The 23,845-nt window shown below is 36.9% G+C and overlaps 1 protein-coding gene across 1 annotated transcript in view; it reads right to left on the bottom strand.

The window, feature by feature from the left end:
* Positions 1–5,613: 5,613 nt before the first annotated feature.
* The window catches only part of LOC103597081 (transmembrane protease serine 11D-like), a 63,615-nt gene continuing 45,383 nt past the window's right edge, over positions 5,614–23,845 (bottom strand). Inside the window, exons 6-11 of the mRNA XM_008580880.1 lie at positions 22,978–23,135; positions 17,548–17,586; positions 15,448–15,625; positions 10,401–10,664; positions 9,111–9,249; positions 5,614–5,775 (exon numbers count right to left, since the gene is read on the bottom strand). Coding sequence (XP_008579102.1) covers positions 5,614–5,775; positions 9,111–9,249; positions 10,401–10,664; positions 15,448–15,625; positions 17,548–17,586; positions 22,978–23,135 — 940 coding nt within the window. The remainder of the gene's footprint in view (positions 5,776–9,110; positions 9,250–10,400; positions 10,665–15,447; positions 15,626–17,547; positions 17,587–22,977; positions 23,136–23,845) is intronic.

Raw genomic sequence — 23,845 nt, 5'->3', positions numbered from 1 at the left:
GTAGAGACCTGTGAACTCTTTTTCCAAGTTGAGAACTTGGGTGCACATAACTCAGTCCACTGGTATGATGGGGGTGTCTTTTGTCTGTCTGATCTCTGCCTGGGGACATGGGAGTGCCTCAGTTCAGAGGCCCAGGATTGGCTTCTCAAATGTGCAGGACTGAAGTCATGGCCACTCTTGAGTCCAGGCTTCAAGCCACTGGGATCAGGGTATTATAGTGTATCCTGTGAGGAAGTGAGTGGTTACTAGCCCAGGGCAGGACATGCTCCTGCAATGGTTCTGATTTCAAGATGGAACCTTACTACATTGGCTTTATTCACAAGGCTGGGGGTGGGGAGTACAGAGTGTGCACTTCTGTTCTGGAGCAATGCAGTGTGTGTGTTCTAGGAAGCTCCCCACACTTGGCTCCAGGGCTGTGGAATCTTTCTGCAATATTTAGTGGCCTATTAGTTGTTCTGATCCTTTTCTGTGAGACGGATGTGCCAGGCACCTCTACTTTCTCATTTTCCTTATTTCTAATAAGCTTGAGCCTCTTTTCTTACATTTATTGGCCATTTGGCCTTCTTCTTTTTTTTTTTTTTTTCCTAATGTGCTCTTTCCAATCTTCTGTCCATTTTCAATTGTGTTATTGGTCTTTTCCTTATTGATTTGTGGTCATTCTTTATATATTTTAGGTATAAGCTATTTGTCAATTATGTATATTATGAGGAAATTAAATAATGCCACTGTGGCATATTGACTATTTTGAGTTAAAACTGCTTGAAAAACAGCAGGTGCAAGAAGATCACTCTGATCTTTTTGCTGCATTTTAGAAGCAGGAGATGATATTCCCATGTGAAAGATGTCCTCCCTATACCAGAAAGAAAGAACATTCTTATTATCAAGGACTGAAAGTTGAGACTCCGAGAATTCTGTACAGATTGTTTTAAAATAACTCCTATCTTCAAGCCTTCCGACATAATTTAGTTACTTTTTCACAACTTAACTAATCTTTGTCCAATTCGATATATAAATGTCCAACTCTGTGTCTTGCATCTTCATTTCCTTATGAAGCCTCCTGTGCCACATAAAACTTGTATTAAATAAATTTGTATGCTTTTCTCCTGTTGATGTCTTATGTCAATTTAATTCTCACGTCCAGCTGAAGAAAACCCTAAGAAGGTAGAAGTAAATTTTGCCTCTTCTACAAATTGCAAATATCTTCTGTCACTCTGTTTTGACTTCTTATCCTGTAAAAGTGTCTTTCAAATAACAGAAAGTTCCCCATGTTAATAAAATCAAATTTAGGGTTTTTTTTCCCTTTAAGTCCCTTTTTATCATGATGTTAATTTTTTAAATCCAATTTAAGATATCTTTCTCTGACTTAAAGTCATCAAGATAGTATTTCATATTATTATGTAAATACTATTATTATTTCCCATTCTCTCTTCTAGTCACTTCAACTTGGCCTTTCTCTTCTGCTTCCCTGAAATTATTCTTGTAAATGCTGCCAAATTTATATTTCCAGTCTTACTCTCTTCTCTGAGCTACAGGTATGTGTGTACAGTTGTTTACCTGACCTCATTGCTTGACATTTCAAATGTAACAGATTCAGAAAGAAACTGTTAATTCTCTACCCTCCAAACCTGGTTCTTTTCCAAAATTTTTCTATCTCAGTTGTTCATGCCCCAAACTTGAGTCAACCTCAATTTCTCCCTTTCCTTCAGCCCCTAAATCTAACAAATCATAAATTCCTGTTATTTCTCCTACAAATATTTCCTGAATTCAACTATTTTTTCACCGTCTTCACTGCTAGCTCCATAACCCAAGTCAACCTTATCCTCTCTCTGGATGAGTGCAATGGTCTATAGATTAATCTCCCTTTTGCTACTCTTGTCGTTCTGTAGTTCTATCTCTTTAGAGTAGCCAGATTAATCTTTAGAAAGTGGAAAACTGATCATATGATTTCTCTCCAAACTCTTGCCCTCACATTTAGCATGAAATAAAAACTTCTTTATGTGGTGGCCCACATCCCTATTTCTTCAGTCTCACCTGATTCCAGTCTCTCCTTCATTAGTTTTGCTCCAGCCACATTGGCTTCTTACTGTTCCCCAAACTGGTAGTCACCTCAGTAACTTTATACTTGCTTTTTCCTTTGCTTGGCTTGATCTTTCCTATAACTCAGCTTGACTAGCCAAGAATAGTGCCTGACATATGGAAAACGCTTAAAAATTATTAATAAATAGACAAATGAATGGATGAAAAAAATGAAAGGATAGATAGATGGATAAATTTTGCACGGAAAAAACTCTTAACATATCAATACACTTTTATCACATTTATAATTTCAATTTAATTTGTGTGATTAGAGATATGTTAAATGTCCAGGCAGCCCTGGAAAATACCTTGTTTGTATTTGGAATTACTCAACTTCATTTAGTTTCCTTTTTCTCCAAATGGATTGTTACTTACTCAAATTCTGATTGGTTTGATTTCTTTAGATGATTTGTTTTAGGGTTATGTGCCAGATTAAACAAACAAACAAATGACCCTAATACTCTGAAATTCCCCTTTCTTGCAGAGATCTTATGTGGTGATCATCCAACTTCTCCTTAAAATCCTCCCATGTTAAGGGACCTCTTCCTTCAAAAGACAACTGCTTCTTATAGAAATAAAACTCCAGAAATATGGGGGGAGATGACCTGTTTTCTCTATTGGAGATTAATCAGACTGATTGTTTAGAAGTGGAAAGGATGGGTTTTTGAGGATTGGATTTTGTAGACATGTAAAAATTTTAAAGAGAAAAATCTATTTTGGGTTTCTTGGAACCATTTTATGTTCAGCAAATTGAAGAAAAGGAAGTGAATTGTGTAAGCTAGGGCCTGAGAAAGATTTAGATTTATAATCTGAGAAGTTCTTAGCTGCTTTTTCCCTAACCACAGGGTAATTATTGTGGTTCATGGCAAACTGATGCTCTGGAGGATTTACTTTTAATTTTACTATAAAATAAATGCTTTTTCCATTAGTCTTCTAGAGTCTTCCTTCTTCTTTTGTTATCCTGTGATAAATGTCATACTCTTCATCATTTCATCCACTGTGTTATATTGTATCAACACCACTATTCTCTGAGTAGATTGATTGCAGGTACTATGTCTTATTTCTCTTTGTTTCATTCAGTGTCTGGCAGAGAGCCTGGAACATAGTAGGGCTCAATAAATTTACTCTCTGTAGTTAGACTTCCAATTAGTGCAATAAGTAGTCGATTGCTTGCTCTAAACTTTTTTGGATAATTCTCTTTTCATTAGTTCTGTTCACTGTTTTAAACTTAGGAGGTTTTTGTTTGAATATCAAATATTCTGTTTGTTTGCTATGTTTTTTTTTTTTTTTTTTTTTTTTTTGACAGCTTACCAGTTTGGGGATCTGAACCTGTGACCTTGGTGTTATAAGGCTGTGCTCTAAACAACTGAGCTAACCAGCCAGCCCTGTCTTTTAAATTAGTTAGTATTTATGCTTTCTATATGCTGAATAGGATTCTCCCTGGTATTAATAACTCTTCGTACAATTGAATTAGTGTGCTGAAAAGTTTCTGCCAGAGTTTCAAGATAATTCTTTAAGAACTGAAAGGGTTTATAAATTATCACTCTTCATAAATATTCAAAATTACTTTCATAGTCACTTATGTATAAGGAAAATAAAACTTAGGTATAAGGAAAATAAAACCCATCAGGACATTAAAAAAAAAAAAGCGCTTTTAAATGCTCCTTTGGTTTTCAAATATCTTTTCATAAAAGTATGCATATTTTGCTAAAAACTTTTTATTGTTTTCAATAAATAATTGAATTTTCTCTATTTTCTGCTAAGTAAATAAATATACATTGAATACATTATTTAATATATGTCTGTAATTATGGGAAGGCACATGCACACACACATACAAACACACAAACACACCCATGCACAAAGACACCCCTCCTTGACGCTTACTCTAAATTATCAGTTTAACATTATGCTCACAGGGTGCAGCCAGGGAGTGTCAAGCTGCCTCAGGTATAGAGCTTGATTATAAGGCAGCAGAAAGTGCCAAGCCTTTAGAGTCTAGTTGGCAGTTCTCTCATTGGAGAACCAATTAAATAAATTGTTTTGGATTGTCCTTCAGAAATCATAACTTCCATAAATAATTAGGCAGGGAAAAGATTGTAAAAGAGTTTATTTGAAAAAAGCTGTACTAAAGATTTATTTGCACATTTCATTAAGAATAGGTCACATTTTCAACTTCTTTTCCTTAAAAGCAAATGGCTTTAATGTAGGTCTCTTCACAATTTTCAGTAAATTCAGGAAGCTTTCATCACAATGCATGAAGGTTTTCTGATACCCAGGTGTAGTGGGTTAGCTTTTAGAAGGCAGAAACCCTGACACATAGATGATCATGCATAACCAAGCTTTAGCTATGATAGGAGCCCGTGAAAACTCAGAAACATTCATGATTCGGATTATGCAGATTGCTGTGCCATTAAATTTTAATAGATTTTATTAAATTAATGCTCTTTGTTGGAGAGAGAGAGAGAGAGAGAGAGAGAGAGAGAGAGAGAAGAGAGGGAAAGAGAGAGAGAGAGAGAGAAATAGAGAAAGAAAAAATTTCCTTCAAGGTAGGTTTATTGATATTAAGCTATTAACCTTTGTCTTTGAAAACAAACTCTTCAGCCTTTTTTCCTCTTAACTTTCAACTCATTACTTAGATTTAGCTATTGAGGATCCTTTTACTCTCAAAAATAACTGACAGTGGTGGTAGTGGGAATTTCTTCCTGATGATCAAATTTTAGTTCTTAATATTATATTATTTAGTTGTTAAGAAGCATTATGTAGTGTAAGGTACCTGAGAAGGTTGCGTAGGTGTATTTCTTCAGCTTCCCTATGGAGGAGATACAGTTTTTATGTAAAGGATATTTTTAATAGAAGTCATGAAAATTATTTATAATTCTTTTGGTTTCAGTTGAGGACTGAACTATTTTACATTTTGATATTAAATATCTGAAATTCATTAGTTAGTTCCTATGGGAGCATGTTCTTACAGGATAAGGATAAGGATAAGGTTCCTAGGACTGTACAATGATTTCACATTTTTATTTTACAATTCACAACATCTATAAAATATGAGTAACCAGAAATTTCAAATAAATGCATTTTTCTGGCCTCACACTGAAGTTGAGTATTATCCCATCACTTCTTCCTTTCCAAGTTTCTATACTTTGCTCACTTATCAGCTTCAATGAAACTTCCTCAGAGGACGCCTCTGACCCTTAAAGTAATCCAGATTCCTCTGTTATACATGCTCAAGGTTCCTGTTTTTCTCACTACTGGCACTTATCACAACTGTAATAAAATTAACCCTGTAATTAGTTTACTATGTTTCCTCACCAATGTTTCAACCACAGTACTATGCAACATTCACATAGTTTTCTTGAGAAAATAAAAATTTGTAGTAATAAAGATTAAATCGTATTTGTTAAACCATATTTATGTAACAAGATGTTAAAATAGGCACTTCTAGTTTCTGTTTCAGCTGAAGAGTAAAGCTTTGGAGTTCTAGATGGCACACTTGCATACCGACTTTGCAACAGAGATGCGTTTATCGCACTAGATCCCAGTTTGTTCAGTAATCCAGTCACGGTAGGCTGTCACTCGGGTGTACACTCCTGGCTTATCTGGCAGGCCACATTGGTATCCCCAGCTTACTATCCCCACAAGGAACCAAAGCTGCCGTGAGTCCTCTTGTACTAGCGGGCCACCAGAGTCGCCCTGAAGGAAACAGAATGATTGATTACTTATATGCACAGACAACCCCAAAATATTAACAAGTTTATTTTTGTGGCAGTAGAGGAAGAAGTCACATCCATTATATAAACAAGGTCAGATTACTTCCTTTTGAAATATTGCACCAAGTCATACAAAAATTATTGAAATCCTCTAAGTACACAAGTCGTTCCTTCAGCAAAGTCTGAGAAGATGAGAAGCACATTTCCCAGACTTCCCTCAGTTACTGCCTGGTTTCCTCCTACACATCCCAGGCCTTCCCTCCTTCAGGAAGCCTTCTCTGACCTACTCCCTTCCTCCCCATTCCCAATGAGTAGTTTCTCATTGTGTTCCCACACCCTGTGTGTATCACTGTCACTGTTTCTTCATTATGTTATAAGAGCACACTGGTGTGCTCGTTTGAACTTACTCTCACCAATCAGCTCCCCTTGCAGCAGCTACACATCTCTGCAACACTCATTGCATTTATGGCACTTGTTCAATCTCTGTTTTTCCAGTTATACTGTAAGGTCCATCAGGGAAGGGAGCACCCCTATTCTGGACACTGCTGCAGCCTAAGCTTCTAGCCCGTAGCAGATGCAAAGGAAATATTTGTTGAATGAATAAGTGTGTAGAAGTCTCACTTATCTTCCTATCCTTAGCACCTTGCATGGTGTCTGACGCATCATATATCATCAAAAAGTATTCCTTTGGTGAATAACCGAAAAGAAATGTATATGGCAATAAGTAAAACACTCCTTATGGGATACTTACCAGCTGATTATAACAATAAGCCAACAAACAAATATTTGTGCATGTAATAATCTAGTTGATAATAATTTGGTTGACAAATTTAGTATGTCTTACATACTGCATGATAGGGTAAGTCTGTGAGTTCTGGAGCTAGACAGCCTGGGTTTGAATCCTCCTCTCACCAGCCATGTGTCCTTCAGTAAGCTATTTAATAGCTCTTTGTACCTCAGTTTCCTCATCTGTAAATAATTTTTCTTAATGAGTTTAAATGAGCTTAACTCATAAAGCACTTTGAGTACAGCCTGGCATATAGTCAGTACTAATAAACGTTAGATATTATACCAAGTGTACTTCTAGAATAGTTAGCTATTCATTCTACTGCTCTTAGCAGCTAGCTCTTCCCTACCTGTTTAATTGCTAGATGGTGAGAAGGGTCAGTGTGTGAATCATCAACTTGCATGATTGACAATTTGCCAATCCTTTAGAGGATGTTCCAGTTAACCAATTCTCAGTACTTTCCTATCACTGTATTTTTGCTGTTATTTTTTCTATAGTGAGAATTTTTCTTATCAAAAGTAGGAAAGCAAATGTTAAACTAAGAGGAATGTGTAATATTTCCTGAATCTTGCCAGCTTCACTGCCTGACTGCGGACATTTGAGTTTATATTCTCTCTTCTAGACCAGAGACTTGCTGAGTGTAGGGAATGCATTGTTGTGCTAGCACAGTGTGTGGTACATAGAAAGTAATTAATACAATCTCTATTAATGAATAAATGCACGCATGAATGAAAGAATGCACAGAAAGAGAGTCACATAAACTCTTATGTATAGTACTTTTTTTTTGAGGCACAAACGCTATGTATTATAGTATTTCAGCTGAAAATCAGTGAGGACTGGGGTAGAGCACACAGGGAAGGTTTCGTGATAAGTTATGGCTTGAACTGGGTTTAAAGGAAGAGCACAATTTGTATACGCACAAAGTAAGGGGCATCACAAGCGAGTAAAACATGAGTAACACCCTTTTAAATCTCATGCATATCCTTTAGTCAGTTCTAATTAATGCTTTTAGTAGATCTGGAATTGTCAGTGTGGAGGTGTGTTGCTCACTTGATTGGCAAATTCTTTGGGAAACTACCATGAAACTTGAGAATTTGTTGTTACAGGCTGGCAGTAAAAGAGGAACAGGAAGGGGAGCAGGAAGCATTCCCTACCATAGAGACAGCTCTGCTTACAGGGAATAAAGAGCTGAGCGGGTAACTAACAGTATCTTGGAAACTGACAAACAAATCCCCTTCACCTACATGCAATTTGTGGTTGATAAAAATATTTCACATTTGGGGAAAGTGCTCATGAATTGGAGTCTTTGAATAAATTGTAAATATTACTTATTCACTTTTTCAAGACTGAGCACTTCATATGAAGTCAGTAACAGCTGATGCAAAGAATAAACCATAACTGTCTGTACAGAATTTACCCAAGAAAACAGTGGCAAATTCTTCAAGAAAACACGTTGATTTTTCTTAGTTCCATGCTAAAAGAATATTTAATTTCTGACACTAAGCAGTTGTTTCTATTAGTATATGAGGTTGGATTTCAGACATAGGAATAAAATCTATTAAAAGATATAACAAGCATTAATTAAGTTTAGATAATTTAGTTAAAAATTTTAGTATTAAGATTTTATTCTAATTACTTTAAAGTGAGAATTTTATATTTATCCCTTGTTTTTGTATATTTGGTTCAAAAATTACAGGCTAGATCCAAATAATTATTTCTTTTCTTTTCTTTTCCATTTGTGCTATTTTAGCAGGAGCTATTGTGACTCAAATATCTAGGCTTTTGTCTAAATTTTCTATCTTTAAAGTGTTTCAAATATTATTTATATCTTATTTTTTTAGCCTTGTGAATTTTATTTTATTTCATTTTATTTTATTTATTTTATTTTTTAAGTGTTTTGTTTTGTTATTGGTTATGAATATTCATGGGGTAGAAAGCAAATCGTTACCATTTGTGCCTAAGATGTGATGGCCAGGTCCATACTGGCAGCATGTCTATTACCACTAATTTTATATCTTAAAATTCAATTATTGTCTAAGACTCTTAAATGAGTGATTAATTTTTTATTTAACTCTTCATAGCAGTTAAAAGGTTGAGATTAAAGTTATTAATATCAGTGACCATGGTCCACATTAACCACAGTAAGAGTACGTGTAGATGAGATTCCTTTGTTGCTTATTATGCCCTTGACATATTTAACCTTCATTTAATCTTTAGTACTACCTAAAAGTTAGGTACTACTATTATTATCCCCATTTTATAGATAAATAAAAATTGGTTATAGAGGTTACAGCATTCAAACCCAGGTCTGTCTGACTCTTGAGCTTGTATGGTTAACCATGTTGCAATTTGTTTTCATGACAGATAAACTTCATAAAAGAGTTTCATCTTTAAACTCTAGATTGTAAACTTTTAGAGGGTCAGGGATGTGTTTTGTTACTGTTACCTTTTTGCTGATCACAGTATGGCATGCTAGTAAGTGCTTCTAAACTTCTTGAGTGATGACATAACTAAGATTGTCTTGAATTTACCTGGCATGCATCCGCTCCACCTCCAGGTAATCCAGCACACAGCATTCCAGACAAGATGGCTCCATTGTAACTATCTGCAGCATTACATGCCTCATTACTTATTATTCTGACCTGTACTTGCTGTAGATTTGTAACTGTGCTGCCTGTTTAGTGTAAAAGCAGAAAGAAAAAAGACTTTAGCATATATAATTTAATGACTCTATTCTGAATTTGAGAAAGAATAAATGCACTCTAAACATTTACTTCCTACTCAGCAAGGAAGGCTCCTAGAGATGTATGTAAGAGTTTCTTTCCAGCAAAAATTTCCATAGCAGAGAAGGGTAATGCTTTTACATGACTATTTTTCTTTTCTTTTTTTGCTTTAGCTTTGTGAGGCAGTGTCCCTTAGGCCTTTAGAGAAAACAAATAAATCTGCTACCTTAAATTCACTAGTAGCCCTTAAATTATCAACTGATTGACTTTGGATTGGAAAACTGCATATTGAGAACCTTTAATCTAGCAGCAAAAGAGAAAGCAGTCTGGTTTCAAGGTTAAAGAACTAATATATTTTATATTGATGCTTTCTCAAAATGGCACTCCTACAGTTTTTCATGACTGGCACAATTTTATCTATTACATCAAATCACTTTGGGTCAAAAGAACACAAAAAAATATTTTCTAGGACAATCAAGGATTGGTATTATTCCTTGAAGAGACAGTCTACAACATGGGTAAAAGCCCAGGAAATTGTGGATGCTACTCTTCCACTCCTCAGCTGATACTGTTATTTTCGCCTTGGTTCTATTTGTTCTTTCACATTGCCTTCACTTTAATTTCTATTTTATTCATTCAATAAACAAGTACGAGCAATGTTTACATACACATGGAGTTTCTTGCCGTAGAGTCAGGATTTGTTTCATTCCAGAATATCTTAAAGGGCAGTTGATATCTTAAGGGCTGTTAAAGCCCACAGAGAATATCCAAATCATTCTCTTCCCCCCAACCCCCATTATAGAATGGGGGTCTATAGAATCTCTGGATTATCAAAGAACTCATGTTTCTTTATCACATTCATTTACATTTTCCTATTACTACTTTGAGAATTCCCCATCATTTTTTATGGTCAAGGCTTTACTTTGCTTTCCTGAGGAAACTCAGGACTAGCCAGAGCTTAGACTGACTAGAAATATCAGATGATTCTGTCTAATGAACCTATTCTCCAGGTGTTTTATAATTAAAAAAAATTACATAATAGCAAATAATGAGATTTTGTTGTTGTTAAATTGTTTTGTTTTATTTTTCCTGTGACACTTACCACCATATTCTTGAGATCCCCAACCTGTTACATAAGCAGTAGAACCAGATGCAACATTCTGGGTAGCATCTGGGAGGCATACCCTATGGATATTTTTGGTAAAGGTGACACTGTTTTCAAGTTGCACAGCTGCAATGTCATTTTCATGAGTTGCATGTTTATAATTTTGATGGACTATAATAGTCCTTACTCCTATTCTCAGTGTAGGAGATGTTATGGAAGTACCAAAGGTGGCAGTCCATTGAGAAGCAAAGGAGTTGCTAAAAAAAAGAAAGAAAGAAAAAGAAAACATGCAGTTTGAATATTTTGTATTTCAAATATTTAAATTTTTCATTTTCCACCCTCCCACCATCTAGAAAGTATTTCATTGATATATCTTTGCTGTATATTCCTGAATTATAAGCTCATGATTTTAACTCTACTGGCAGAATGAATGGTCATTTGTCTAAAGAAACAGAAAAATTTTAGAAAACATATCTTGAGGTGATGAACATCTTGGTGTTTTTTTATTCCAATGAGATTACTCTGATGCTTTGATGATAGCTAGTATAACAAGATTCTCCTCTTTGATTTGTTTCTTTTCTATACCCTCCCATCCAAGCAACTAAGTCTAAAATAATGACCATTTTACTCATTCCTTTCAATCCTTATTTTTTCCTTTCCTTGTCCTCAGCCAGAAGCCCCATTTAAATAATTGTTATAAGGGGCATCTTTTTCTTATTAATAGATGAATAATTTTTCTTAGCTAAGTATGATACTTGTTGAAGATTTTGATATATATATGTATATACTCATATGTGTATGAGGGTACTTGAAAAAGTTCATGGGAAGATTTGTATTATCTTTTAATTCTATTTTTAAATGAACTTTTTCAAGTATCCTCATATTGTGGGGGTTGGAGATAGAGAGCATGCACTAACATAAAAAATGTAGATCATTATCTTTGTGACCTAGGAATTGTGACTTTATGACTAACCCCCAAAACACAAACCATAAGGTAAAAACAAATGAATTTTATTAAATCAAAATAAAGCATACTATAGACAAGCTTACCAGATGGATGAGAAACCATGAGAAAATATTAGCAGTGTTTAATATCTATAATTTTTGTAGCATATACAAAAATATGGCTCTAGACCAATAATAAATGGATAGGAAAAGTATTATAAAATGGGCAAAGAATATTAATACAAATTTTGTGGAAGGGAAGCCCAGACAACTCCTATATATATGAAAAGATATTTAAACTCACTAGTAATCTGAAAAATGGAAATTATAACAAGCATCTAATGTATATTTATACAAATGACAAAAATTAAACAGGAGAGTAATACCAAGTCTTGGTGAGGAGGGAAATTGGAACTCTTTTGTGTTACTGGTGAAGATGAAAACTTCTGGAAAGTATTCTGGTATATTTTGAAGACTGCATATATATTCTGGGTATCTCAAAGAAATTTCTGAAGGTTTATGGAAAGACATGTATGAAGATTTCTATGTGTGTGTGCTCCCTGTGGCAGTGGGAAGTTAGAGTAACCTAGTTGGATGAAGAAAATATGGTGGATGCATGCTATACAGTGCCATGTAGCAGTGGACCAGATGAACATTCCCAGGATTGAATGAAAACAGTAAGTAACAGTATGAGACTTATACCCAATGCTACTTATATAAATTAAAAGCATATACACAAAAAACAACCAGAGGTTTTGCAGGTACTTGTATATTTAAAGGCATATTTCAAATATATTAGAGTGAGGCATATGGGACGAAGGAGGGCAGTGGAAATGGGATCAAGGGATAGCAGGGGAAAAAATATCAAATAAGAGAAATGCCTTGCACAGACTGAAGAAAATGCAGATCTGTGAAGTGGAGAACTGATTAACTTAACATTGCTCCTGAGGTTGAATAAAAAAAAAGTAACCAAATAATAATTCATGAGTTTTGTGGAGTTTAGATAGTGGAGCTAATATAGAAAATAAAAATTATATGTCTAGAAATTATTTTTATAGGGAACAGTAGCTCATGTAAGAATGAACCCTAGTCAAAAATATTAAAAAACAAGCAAATCCACTATTTTTTACATTCAACTTCTTTTGCTCATGGTCTTTATAGTGAAGATTCTAAATAGACCCTTTTTTCTTTCCTTCTCCCTTTCTCCTCTCTCCCTCTCTCTTTCCCTCTCCCCTTTCCTCCTTTTATTCCTGTCCTTCTTTCCAGTAAATGAGTAAGAGCATGGTTTTGGAACATGTTAGATTTAGATTTAAATATTGACTATGCCACATATTAGCAGTGTTATTTATGGCAGGTTAGTTAATATTCTCTGATTTGTGGTTTATTTATGTGTAAAATGTGATTGATGATACCCTATCCCACAGCTGTAAGTATTAGAGACAAGTAAAGTATGTCAAGCACAGTGCTCGGCACAAAGTAAGAACTCAATGAAAGTAGCTATTATTCTAATTAATTACAGTTCAACAAGCCATTGCTCAGTGTCTACTTTGTATAAGGAATAGTGTGAGTCTCTGCAAATAAAAATATAAATAAGTATGGTCTCTATCCTTGAGGAGCTCCACATACTAGGGAAAGAGATTGACAAGGACACGTAAACTATCGTAAATCATGAGGACTACTGTTACAGGTTGTCCTATGGATTGAATTGTGTTTCCCAAAGTTGAATGTATTAGAAGCTTAATCCCCACTGACGGTCTTAATTTAAGAGGGTGGGAAATCCTACTATGGTAATTGAAGGTGAGGACTTGAAGAAGTGATTAGATTGTAAGGACCATATCTTTGTGAATGGATTAATCCAATGATGGTTTAATGGGGGTGTGGTTCTGATAGCTTTAAAAGGGGAGTGAATGAGGAGGGTAGTCTCTTTTTCTCTGCTCAAGCCATCCACAATCTTTCAGTGTGATACACTGAGTCGCTGAAGTCACCACCAAAGAAGGCCCTCACCAGATGTATTCCCTGGACTTTGGACTTCCTAGCCCACAAAACTATAAGCAATACATATTCTTTCTTTATAAATGACCCAGTTTAGTATATCTGTTATAAGCAACAGAGATGGACTAATACAAAGAAATAAGCAAAGTTCTGTGGGAACAGAATGGAGAGGTAAGAGAGTAGTAGGGAAAGCTTCATAGAAGAGGTGGCAATTCATTTCCTTTCTAATAGGTCCTCGTCATTTCTTTATGCCTGCTCTTATGCTAGTTATACTCCATACAAATCCTCACTGCTGGTTCTTAGTGATAATCAGGTCTTTGGGGAGAGTGACAATACCTGGGAGGGAGATAATATATCCTTTACTTAGCTTTTGGTGGTTGGTTCTGAATAGGGCTTAGAATCCAGTACTTTCTATTGCATCCTTGGTTATATTCAATGCCTAGTAAGTTCAGGCATTTGCATTTCTGGTTTCCACACTCAGGGTATGAATGAAATAAACTAATGCCATTCCTGCTCTTTGGCCTTTCAGGTGGCAATAAGATTGACATGTTTTTGTGAATTTTGTTTCTTGTATTATGTGGAATACATCAATAATCTGCCTATCTAAATCAGAAATTTGATAATTGGGGAATATATTTGAAACTAAATTTCAAATTTATTCACTGTGTATAAAAATATTGAGTTATAAGATAGCCATAAAAAAATTTAGAATAATTTGTGGTTTCCTGAAACTTTGGTTCAGAAACTGTACCATTAGTCTTATTAACCTTCATTTCCTCTTAATTTAACACTCTTGTAACAGACACTATATTATGAGGTAGTGGCCTCAGATCTGAAAAGGACTTCTTAACAATTGTGAAGACTTCACAGAATTCATATGGGAAGAAATGAAGATTTGGAAAGGATATTAATAGTTCAGGGAGAAGAAGCAGATTGTGCAGATGCTCATCGGTGGGGAGATGTAGGCAGAGTCCAGGGGAAGAGAATAGTGCTGTTTGGCTGAAGGTCAAGGTACATGCATTGAGAAATAAGTCTGAAATGATCTGACTGTGGAGGGCTTTGGGTGTGTGATAAAGAGGTTGGATATTAGACAGTGGCAGATTATGGAAAGAGTCTGAGAAGAGAATGGATATGGTCAGGGGCACTCTTGAGTTCAGATCACTATCACTTCTTTGGGTGAACTTTTTGAGTTTAGTTTCCCAAAACTGTTGGGGTTTGGAATGTCCCAGTAATGAAGTAGGTCTGCAAATAATAGGTTTTAGTCACAATGAAGTCTAAAATCCTTTTATTTTGAGCAGTGTGACCTTTTTTTACTTATTAAAAAAAATACCAATGGGATTAGTTTATGCAACCTACTCTGCCTTTGTAACCTGGTGTTAGCAATAGTCTTTAATTGCGTCAATTAAGAATTCTTATAAGTTGTCTAAATTAATTTTATTTATGCTACTCATTGTAACTGGTCATTGTTTTTGTGCATTCTAATTCCAACATTATAAAGTAAGCTCCTTGAAGGCAGGGGCGGTGTTTTGTTTTTATTGCTAGTTTTCATAGTATGTAACACTGTGCTCATAGTAGATACTCAATAATTTTCCTAAATGAATAAATTAATGGCACAGGCAGTCTCTGGGTAAGCCATCAACCTGCTAATTAGCCTCTGTGATATGATGTGCAAACCTTTACAACAATTTATTTTGCTAACACTTAACTTACATTTACATTAATGTATTCAGTCCTATCAATAACATTAAGACATAGACAATAGTGTCGTCTCTAATTTGGAAAAAAAAATGAGGCTACGAAGGTTCAGTAATTTTCCTAAGCTTTTGTAGTTAGAATTTAAATTAAACATTCTGACATATAAATTTATGTTCTTTACTATGATGATACACTATTACCTTAAACAGAAATAGCAGTAAACTAACAAGCTGAAGAAGAAAATATATTTTTGCTCTCATGTATAGGAAGAACTGATTCTTTCATTTTTTTGCATCAAATTATTTCTGGTTCAATCTAATCATGTTTAGTCCTGGGGATAGAGGGTAGAGTCTTTAAGTACCTGTCTATCCTAATTGTTCCCAGATGTGTAGGTAGCTGTGGCCTCACCTTCTGAAGCAGTGAGCTGCTGTCAGGATCCACGAGTTACTGATCAGGGTGCCTCCACAGCGATGGACGTTATTGACCTCTAGACTGACTTGCCATGGCCAGTCTCCCTCATCAGCCTCAGTGCCTCCAATGATTCTCTGTTCAGACAATGTTATTACGTCTGGACGGGCCCCACATTCTAATAAGAAAAGGACATTAATGTGTTGGGAAGATCATGATTCATTTGCATTTTGGAGACGCTGCAGAGTTTTTCCGTCATTTATGACTTTTATGTTTTTTATGTATTCTTCTCCAGGTCATGCTATACTTTTTTTTTTTTTTTTTTTTTTAAAGATGACTGGTAAGGGGATCTCAACCCTTGGCTTGGTGTTGTCAGCACCACGCTCAGCCAGTGAGCCAATCGGCCATCCTTATATAGGATCCGAACCTGTGGTGGCCTTTGTGTTATCAGCACTGCACTCTCCCGAGTGAGCCACAGGCCGGTCCCATGCTAGACTTTCCAATATCGTGATCCATATGTTGTTTTTTTAGAGTACATGTGTGACTACTGTTGCCTACAGACTTCATTTTATAGAACATTTCTAAATTGAATTGGCAGATAGGTTTCAAATTCTGGAGAAGCTTCAAAGTTCTTTGGAATTCCTTATGAGAGGGGTTTATGATGGGTCAGTACTCGATGTGTCAACTCAGGTCACAGATTCCTGGGAAATTTCCTCCTTCATGACAGCCTTGCTGCTCAAAGTGTGGTCTGTGGGCCTACAGCATGGCATCTTCTGGGAGCCTGGTAGAAATGCTGTTTCTCAGACCCACACCAAGGAACAAATCAGAAGCTGCATTTCGATGAGAGATTCATGTGCACATTGAAGTTGGAGGAAAACTGGGCCATCAAGAAGACTCTTTACTGTTACTGCAGTTATACTTGGAGGTTCCAGTCCACCTCCAGAACTGACAATATCACCAAACATGCCCTCAAAAAGGAGTTGTTAGAAGCTCACAGAATATTCTCAAGTATTAGTGAGGGTTTCTGGTATGTACATGAGATTTATTTAAATGTCTCAAGAGACCCCATGAGCCCTCTAATGGCCAGAATGGAAATATGCTGGGGTGGGCTGATCACCCAATTCCTTTCAATCCTCATTCCCTTGATTTTTTTTCTCTTGTTTAGTCTATTACTAAGAAATTAGAGGTAAAAGACCACCAGTAATGTCAATTGCTGAGATGGCTGTCAAGTAGTGCCTGCTTCAATAGGACAACTACCCAAAGGAATTTTTTTTCTCGCAAATTTTCCAGATAAAAAAGGACCAGACTTCCATTAAGAATATACATGGAACATGGCTTCCTTTGTTGCATCCCCCAAACAAATTCCCTAGTGAATTATTTAAGTATATTTTTATTTTAAAAAAGCATAAGTTAAACATACTATAAAATCGAAAAACACCCATAGGTTAATACCATCATCTTGTAGAATCTGTTTAGCATCTGAGATAGGCTAGCTATCCAGGTATACCGAACTCATTTCTAACTACATTCTATCAGCCAGAGAAGTAAACTGCTGTTTTCTAAGGATTATATTTCTGTTATCCTAGCCTGAGAGTACATAGGATGATGTTGGAAAGTAGTGACTTTGCCTTTTAAGGTTATAGACCCCAAACTGACAAGACTTCCTAAAATTCTTTGTATCATACCTTATGAATAATCTGAATCCACAACAAAGCAAGCAATTCTGGTGGTTAGGAGAAGCCACATAAATGGTGTCATCAAACATAATTTACAAGTTGTGGAAATGCCACCATTGAACTAGGGCAATAAAAACTTCCCAAAGCTGCCAAGAAAGTTTTCACGAGGCCAAGCTTGAGTAAAGAATGGGTGATGCTCCACTGCTACTCCTTCCCTTTTGTAAAAGGAGGAGAAAAAGCTAAACATCCCTCCATGTGCCAGTGGGATCAGCAGTGTCTTCTTTCAACAACAACCCAGCTGAGTAAACTAAGAATAAAGGCACCAACTTCATAGACACAGCCTTGGTGAAGGACACAAAAGACTTGCACTTTTAACTTTATATATTTTGACAAACAATATTTATAAAATAATCTTAAAACTTACCTTTCGTGAAAATATCTTCTGTATCCTGGTCAGTAATTGCTAGCATTAAAAAAAAAAAGGATTAATATCCAAAATATACAAGGAACTCAACAACAGTAAACAACAACAACGACAACAAATAATCTGCTTAAAAAATGGGCAAAGAAGCTGAATTAGATATTTCTCAAAAGAAGACAACCTCCCCCACATGTATACACTGCAGACTAACTTTGTTTTCCTTTTGTAGCTAGCCCTTAATGATTAACTAAGATTTTTTTTTTTTTGTATTGCAAGCAGCTAACCATCACATCCTGTCTCCCCCAATACATCTATCAAAGACAGCATCACAGAACGGGAATCCAGACGAGACCTTGGTGCCATGGATAATGTCAGAAAGCAGCTATCCATCATGCTTTGAAGATTTTACATTCTGTCTCCTTGATACACCCACCTATATCTGAAATAAAAAGCCTTTCCTTTAAGTTCTATCTGGTGGGCGTGATTGGTGATCCTATAGAAGTGAGCACGTGGGCCTACAAGGGTCAGGGATCCCACTAAGTCAGCCTCTCATATGTTGGCTGACAGTGAAGGGGAATCCTACAGGACTCATCTGTTACCATCACCCCAGCTAGACTGGCTATTGTGAAAAAGACAGAATAATAAATGCTGGTAAAGATGTGGAGAAAGGGGAACCCTTATACACTGTTGCTTGGACTGTAAATTAGTACAGTCACTATGGAAAACAGTATGAAGGTTTATCAAACAACTACACATAGAACTACCACATGATCCAGCAATCCCACTACTGGGTATATACCCAAAGGAATGGAAATCATCTTGTCAAAGGGATAGTTGCACTCTCATGTTTATTGCAGCTCTCTTTACAATAGCCGAGATAGGAATCAACTTAAATGTCCATCGACTGGATGACTGGATAAGGAAAATGTGGTATATATACATGATGGAGTACTGCCCAGTCATAAAAAAAAGAATGAAATTCTGCCATTCACAGCTACGTGGATGAGTTTGAAGAAAATTATAAGTGAAACAAACCAGGCATGGAAAGAGAAATACCACATGTCCTCAGTCATAAGTGGGAGCTAAAAAAAAGGAAGGAAGGAAGGAAGGAAGGAAGGAAGGAAGGAAGGAAGGAAGGAAGGAAGGAATAGTCACAATAATGTGTTGAGCTTTCAGAAGGAGAGAACAGAGCTGTGATTGCTAGAGGTGAGGAAAGGAGGAGGGAGAGGAGGCCTAGCGAGAGAGCTGTTAATGGACACAAGAAATGATTACGTCTAGTAATGATGAACACAGTAATTATTCTGGTTTGATCATCATACATTGTACACAGGTATTGATGCTCAACTTTGTACTCCACAAATACGTTTAATCAATTATTTTTCTTTTTTTTGTGTGTGTCTTTTGTCTTTTTCCGTGTCCGGCAACGGATCGCAACCCTCAGTGTTGCCCCCGTACCAGACCGGGGACCGGCAACGGGATTGCAACCCTCGGTGTTGCTCCCGCGCCTCACTCAGCCAGTGAGCGGGAACCGGTTTGTATGTGGGATCCGAACCCTCGGGCGGGAGCGCCGCCGTGCTTCCCAAGCGGCGCACTTATCCAGTGCGCCACCGGGCCGGCCCCATCAATTATTTTTCAATAAAAAATTTTGGAAAAAGAGTGAGTTGAGTTGGTTAGAGCTTGGTGTTATAACACCGCAACCCTCGGTGCTGCTCCCGCGCCTCGCTCAGCCAGTGAGCGGGAACCGGTCTGTATGTGGGATCCGAACCCTCGGGCGGGAGCGCCGCCGTGCTTCCCAAGCGGCGCACTTATCCAGTGCGCCACCGGGCCGGCCCCATCAATTATTTTTCAATAAAAAATTTTGGAAAAAGAGTGAGTTGAGTTGGTTAGAGCTTGGTGTTATAACACCAAAGTGAAGGGTTTGGATCTCTGTACCAGCCAGCCTCCAAAAAGAAGAGTGAGAGTGAGATGAACACAATAAAGGCTGTATATCATTTCCCTGTAATTTCTTCAAGTGTGGTACTCAGACAAGCAGAATCAGAATTACTTGAAAGGTTTGCTAAAATGCAGATTTCTGGGTTCGATCCCAGACCTGCAGAAAGAATCTCTGAGTCATGGGCCCCAGGAATCTCTGTGTTTACAACCTGCCTCCAATTTATTGTTATGTGCAATAAAGTTTTTGCTTTAATTTCTCATCAGTATATATATATAGGTATATATGCATATTACTCTACTGATACTATTCTAAGTACTACAGATTTTAACAATGTGTGAAATACAGGGTCCCTGACCTCATGTAATTTACAGATAGAAATTAATCAGGAAATTAGTCAAGTACGTTTTAAGTCCAACGTGGAGAGGAAAGAGGAGAGAGTAATTAATGTTACCTGAGAGAATCACAGAAGTTATGGAGGAAATAACATTTCAACTGGAGGAAATAACATTTGCATTGTATTTTGAAGGCCTAAAAGGAATTTTTCAGGCAGACAAAGAGGAGAAAAGACATTCCAAACGGAAGGTAGTGTGGGCACAAATGCATGGAGGTGTAAGATGTTTGTGGAGCAATAAAGTCAGTGCATGTGTTGCATGAAGGGACATGGTAAAGAGCCTGGAAAGGAAAACATGTTAGTATCAGATAGTAAAGGTTTATGTATTTCAGTTTAAGGTCTATGTAAAGGACAGTTTTCTCTGCATGTCTGTTGGGAAAATGGAACAATTTGGTCAGGCTCCCCTCGCCTCCGAGCTGGCTCAGGGCAGTTCGGTAAACATTGTGTGGGTGGAGTACGTGCACCTGCAAGGCAGCACCACTTTGGCTGCTTTTTACTGCCTCGGGCACCCACCCTGCATGGCCATGTTTTTCCAGACCTACAGCTTTCAAGGACGATGTGGCCGGTTATCTAGCTTATAGACCTGCGTGGTGGGGTCTGGTGACCCAGCCTGGCATGTGAAGAGTTTGTGACTCAGTCTGTGAATGGGCTTGAGGGGTCTCGGAGCTCCAGACCCAGCCCTAGCTCGACAGTCGGCCCAGTCAGTGCAGTATTACTGGCAGGTAAAAGAGCCGTGACAAATAGTGTGGTTGCCTAGCTTTACAATTGACATCATGAACAGGATTAAGAGCTAGACAATTGGCGATGTGAGGATTCTAGGCCTCACAGTAGCCTTTGTCATAGCCAGACAATGCCCAACAGCCATCTTAAACTCAATGTGACCAAATTTTATCAAAAATTTGCTACTTACGTTACATTTCTTCCTTTGCGAAATGACACCACTTCTACGGTAGATAGCAACTGAAATTGTCTCAAATTCCTCCTTTCTCATCACTTCCACATGTTATTGGTCTCCAAGTTCTGTTGGTCTCTCAAACTATCCATTGAATTAGACTCATCCTCCCCATCCCTTTTGCTACTACTTTAGCTCATGCTCTCATCATTTGACACCAGTACTATTACAGTAGCCTTTAAACTGAGTTCCCTGCTACCACTTTTGCACTTTTTCAATTCATCCACCTCTACTTTGCCAAACTGATCTTTTCTAAAAATGTATGTCAGATGATATCCTTCTCTGCTTGAAAGTTTTTATTGAGAAATAAGTGTTCTTATTTCTTGTAAGGTAAATCCAAATTTTTCAAGACAGGTTTTCATGTTCTCTAAAAGCAATTTGTTCAGTTATTTCCCACTAGAAGTTTCACAAGGTTTGGGTATCACATTTGCTTTGCAAGCATCAGGGGAGTCAAATCATCCTTTTGGAGGCAGGAAGTAAAAAAAGCTGATCACTCTTTATTCTTTGAAAATGAGAGGTTTGAGTTAGAAACCTGACTGCCCCAAAATGCTGACTGTATGACCCTGGGCAATTATCTGTCCTTTCTAAGTGGGGACAGTAAAAGTATCTATAGGATATTATTGTTGTGAGGGTTAAATGAAAAAAAGTATATACAAGGCACTTAAAGCCATGCCTAAAAAAATAGTAAATGCTCATTAAATAAGTGTTTTGATGACAGTGATGAGGATGATGACAACACAAGTCAATAACTCTAGCAGGTGCCTCTCTTCGTTGTTCTGCCAAAGCATCCTATTTATTACAGACTATTTTCCTTTTTTCATGCTCCCCCTTTCTAGCAATTTTCTTTCTCTTATCTCAAAATTTGGAAATCCTACTCATATTTTAAAGTCAAAGTCCATCCTCTTTCATGAACCTTCTGCTAAGACATCCCAAGCACTCTGGTCTCTTCCTTTCCTGGATTTCTGTAGTGGCCACTGTCTGTGCTTCACATTGGGCACTTGATCACAAGCTATCTTGATTGTTAATGCTCTTGTGTTGGGATATCTTTTGCTTCAACTAGACTGCAAGTGCCTGGGAAGTGGAAACCATTTCTTATGTTATCATTGTATTTCCACATTGTATAGGACAATGCTGAACAAATAACAAGCACTTGGGAGGCACTTTTGGAAAAATTCCTTAATGTGTAAGAACAGAAGTAATATTTAATTACTCAGTAAACTGTAGTGCATGAGCACTGGCCAGTCAGAAGGGATGCAGCCAAGCCATGAGGCTGGAGCAGCATCTTGGAGTTCCTTGTTGTGCTAAGCATAAACTTTTAGTTGCAGAGGGAGGAGCTAGGCGTCCAGGGTTGGGTATGGGGAGATTTGGAGGATCTGGGGAGACAACTTTGCGGGCCTAATGCAGTGATTCTTTACCAACAAATAGGAAAGCATCTCAATATTTTAACAACTAGTACAGCTGTAACAGATACAGACCAGTCCAGTGTGGGAGCCACCCAAATCCTTTGAATCTTGAGCTCATTATGAGGAAATCATGACTTATTAAGCTATCAGTATATGGCAAAGATGGAGAGGTAGAATTCTTAAATTCTATGCACTTATTAAGTAATTTCTTTCTTTCAGTCAAGCAACAATTATTTATTGAATATCTATTATTTACCAGATACTTATGGTAGCAGGACAATAGGATGAACAAGGCAGACTGGTTCTTGCCTTTAGGAAGCCTCCAGAGTAGGATGAAGCCAAACAATACAAAAATTAGAAAAATAACTTTGTAATTTCAATTGTGATTGGAGTCTGTGAGGTGGATCATTATTAAATTGTTCTCTGACATTGAGCATCTATTTACCCTTCCTATAGCATATCCACAGATTGAACATCTGACAATAACATCCCTCATAAGAGTGTTGGAGGGATAAATAGTAAAGAATATTTTTGCAAATAAAATTTACTGTATGAAAGCGAAATGATTCTTTATATTTTAGGATGTTTTATATTAGAGAGCTATATATTATATTTAGCTTTATTAATATATTATTTTCATAAAGTTTAATTTCAAAGAAAGAAAAGTCATTCTCATTTAACTAAAATGTGAATTTGAATTGGTAAACTTGAGGGATATATTGAAATAAAATGGTATATAAAAAATGGTACTTGCATGTTATCTCAGTTGAAGGATTTATTTCTAAGTTTCCAGAGTTATTCAGCATTTGGTGTAAAACAGACTCAATTCTTCTTTTCTTTGATGCTCTGTTGTTATTTCTGGTGAACTGAAATTTCATGACAACATCTGCCATCACACCACTATCATCTTGCCTGTAAATAATAAAGATATATTTAAAATGGATACTTATGATAATTTTCTACTGTCTATATACTCTTTTTGATTAAGCCTTTTTAAAAAATAATTTACTTGAGGAATTTAACTTTAGAATAGAATCCCATAACAGTATTTGCATATGTAATGATATATCACAATGCCATCCCACAAATTTGATTTCAATGCTCAGTACACTGTACTTACCATACAGTACAGCTGGCTTAGAAGTCAGAATGTCAGTTTTATTGTGTGACTTTTGATAAGTTATTTAAGTTTCTTAACCTTTCCCTATCTAGGTCTCCTCATATGTAAAGTGGGTTGTTATGAAGATTATATGAGTTAATATATGTAAAACTTTGAGGAAGAGTGCATAGCGTACAGTAAGTGCACTATAAGTATTAGCTATTACTAGACCTCACCAATTTTTTTTTTTTTTTTATCTTTTTGTCTTTTTCCGTGTCCGGCAACGGATCGCAACCCTCAGTGTTGCCCCCGTACCGGACCGGGGACCGGCAACGGGACCGCAACCCTCGGCGTCGCTCCCGCGCCTCGCTCAGCCAGTGAGTGGGAACCGGTCCGTATGTGGGATCCGAACCCTTGGGCGGGAGAGCTGCTGCGCTTCCCAAGCGGCGCACTATCCAGTGTGCCACCGGGCCGGCCCAATCACATTGCTTTTTGACCACAATTGTTTAGCTCCTTTTGCTAG

This window comes from Galeopterus variegatus, unplaced genomic scaffold (assembly GCF_000696425.1).
Source record: "Galeopterus variegatus unplaced genomic scaffold, G_variegatus-3.0.2 Scaffold2189, whole genome shotgun sequence".
Taxonomy (NCBI): domain Eukaryota; kingdom Metazoa; phylum Chordata; class Mammalia; order Dermoptera; family Cynocephalidae; genus Galeopterus; species Galeopterus variegatus.
The sequence above is the reverse complement of the archived record's forward strand: the minus strand, read 5'-3'. Positions and strand labels throughout refer to the sequence as shown.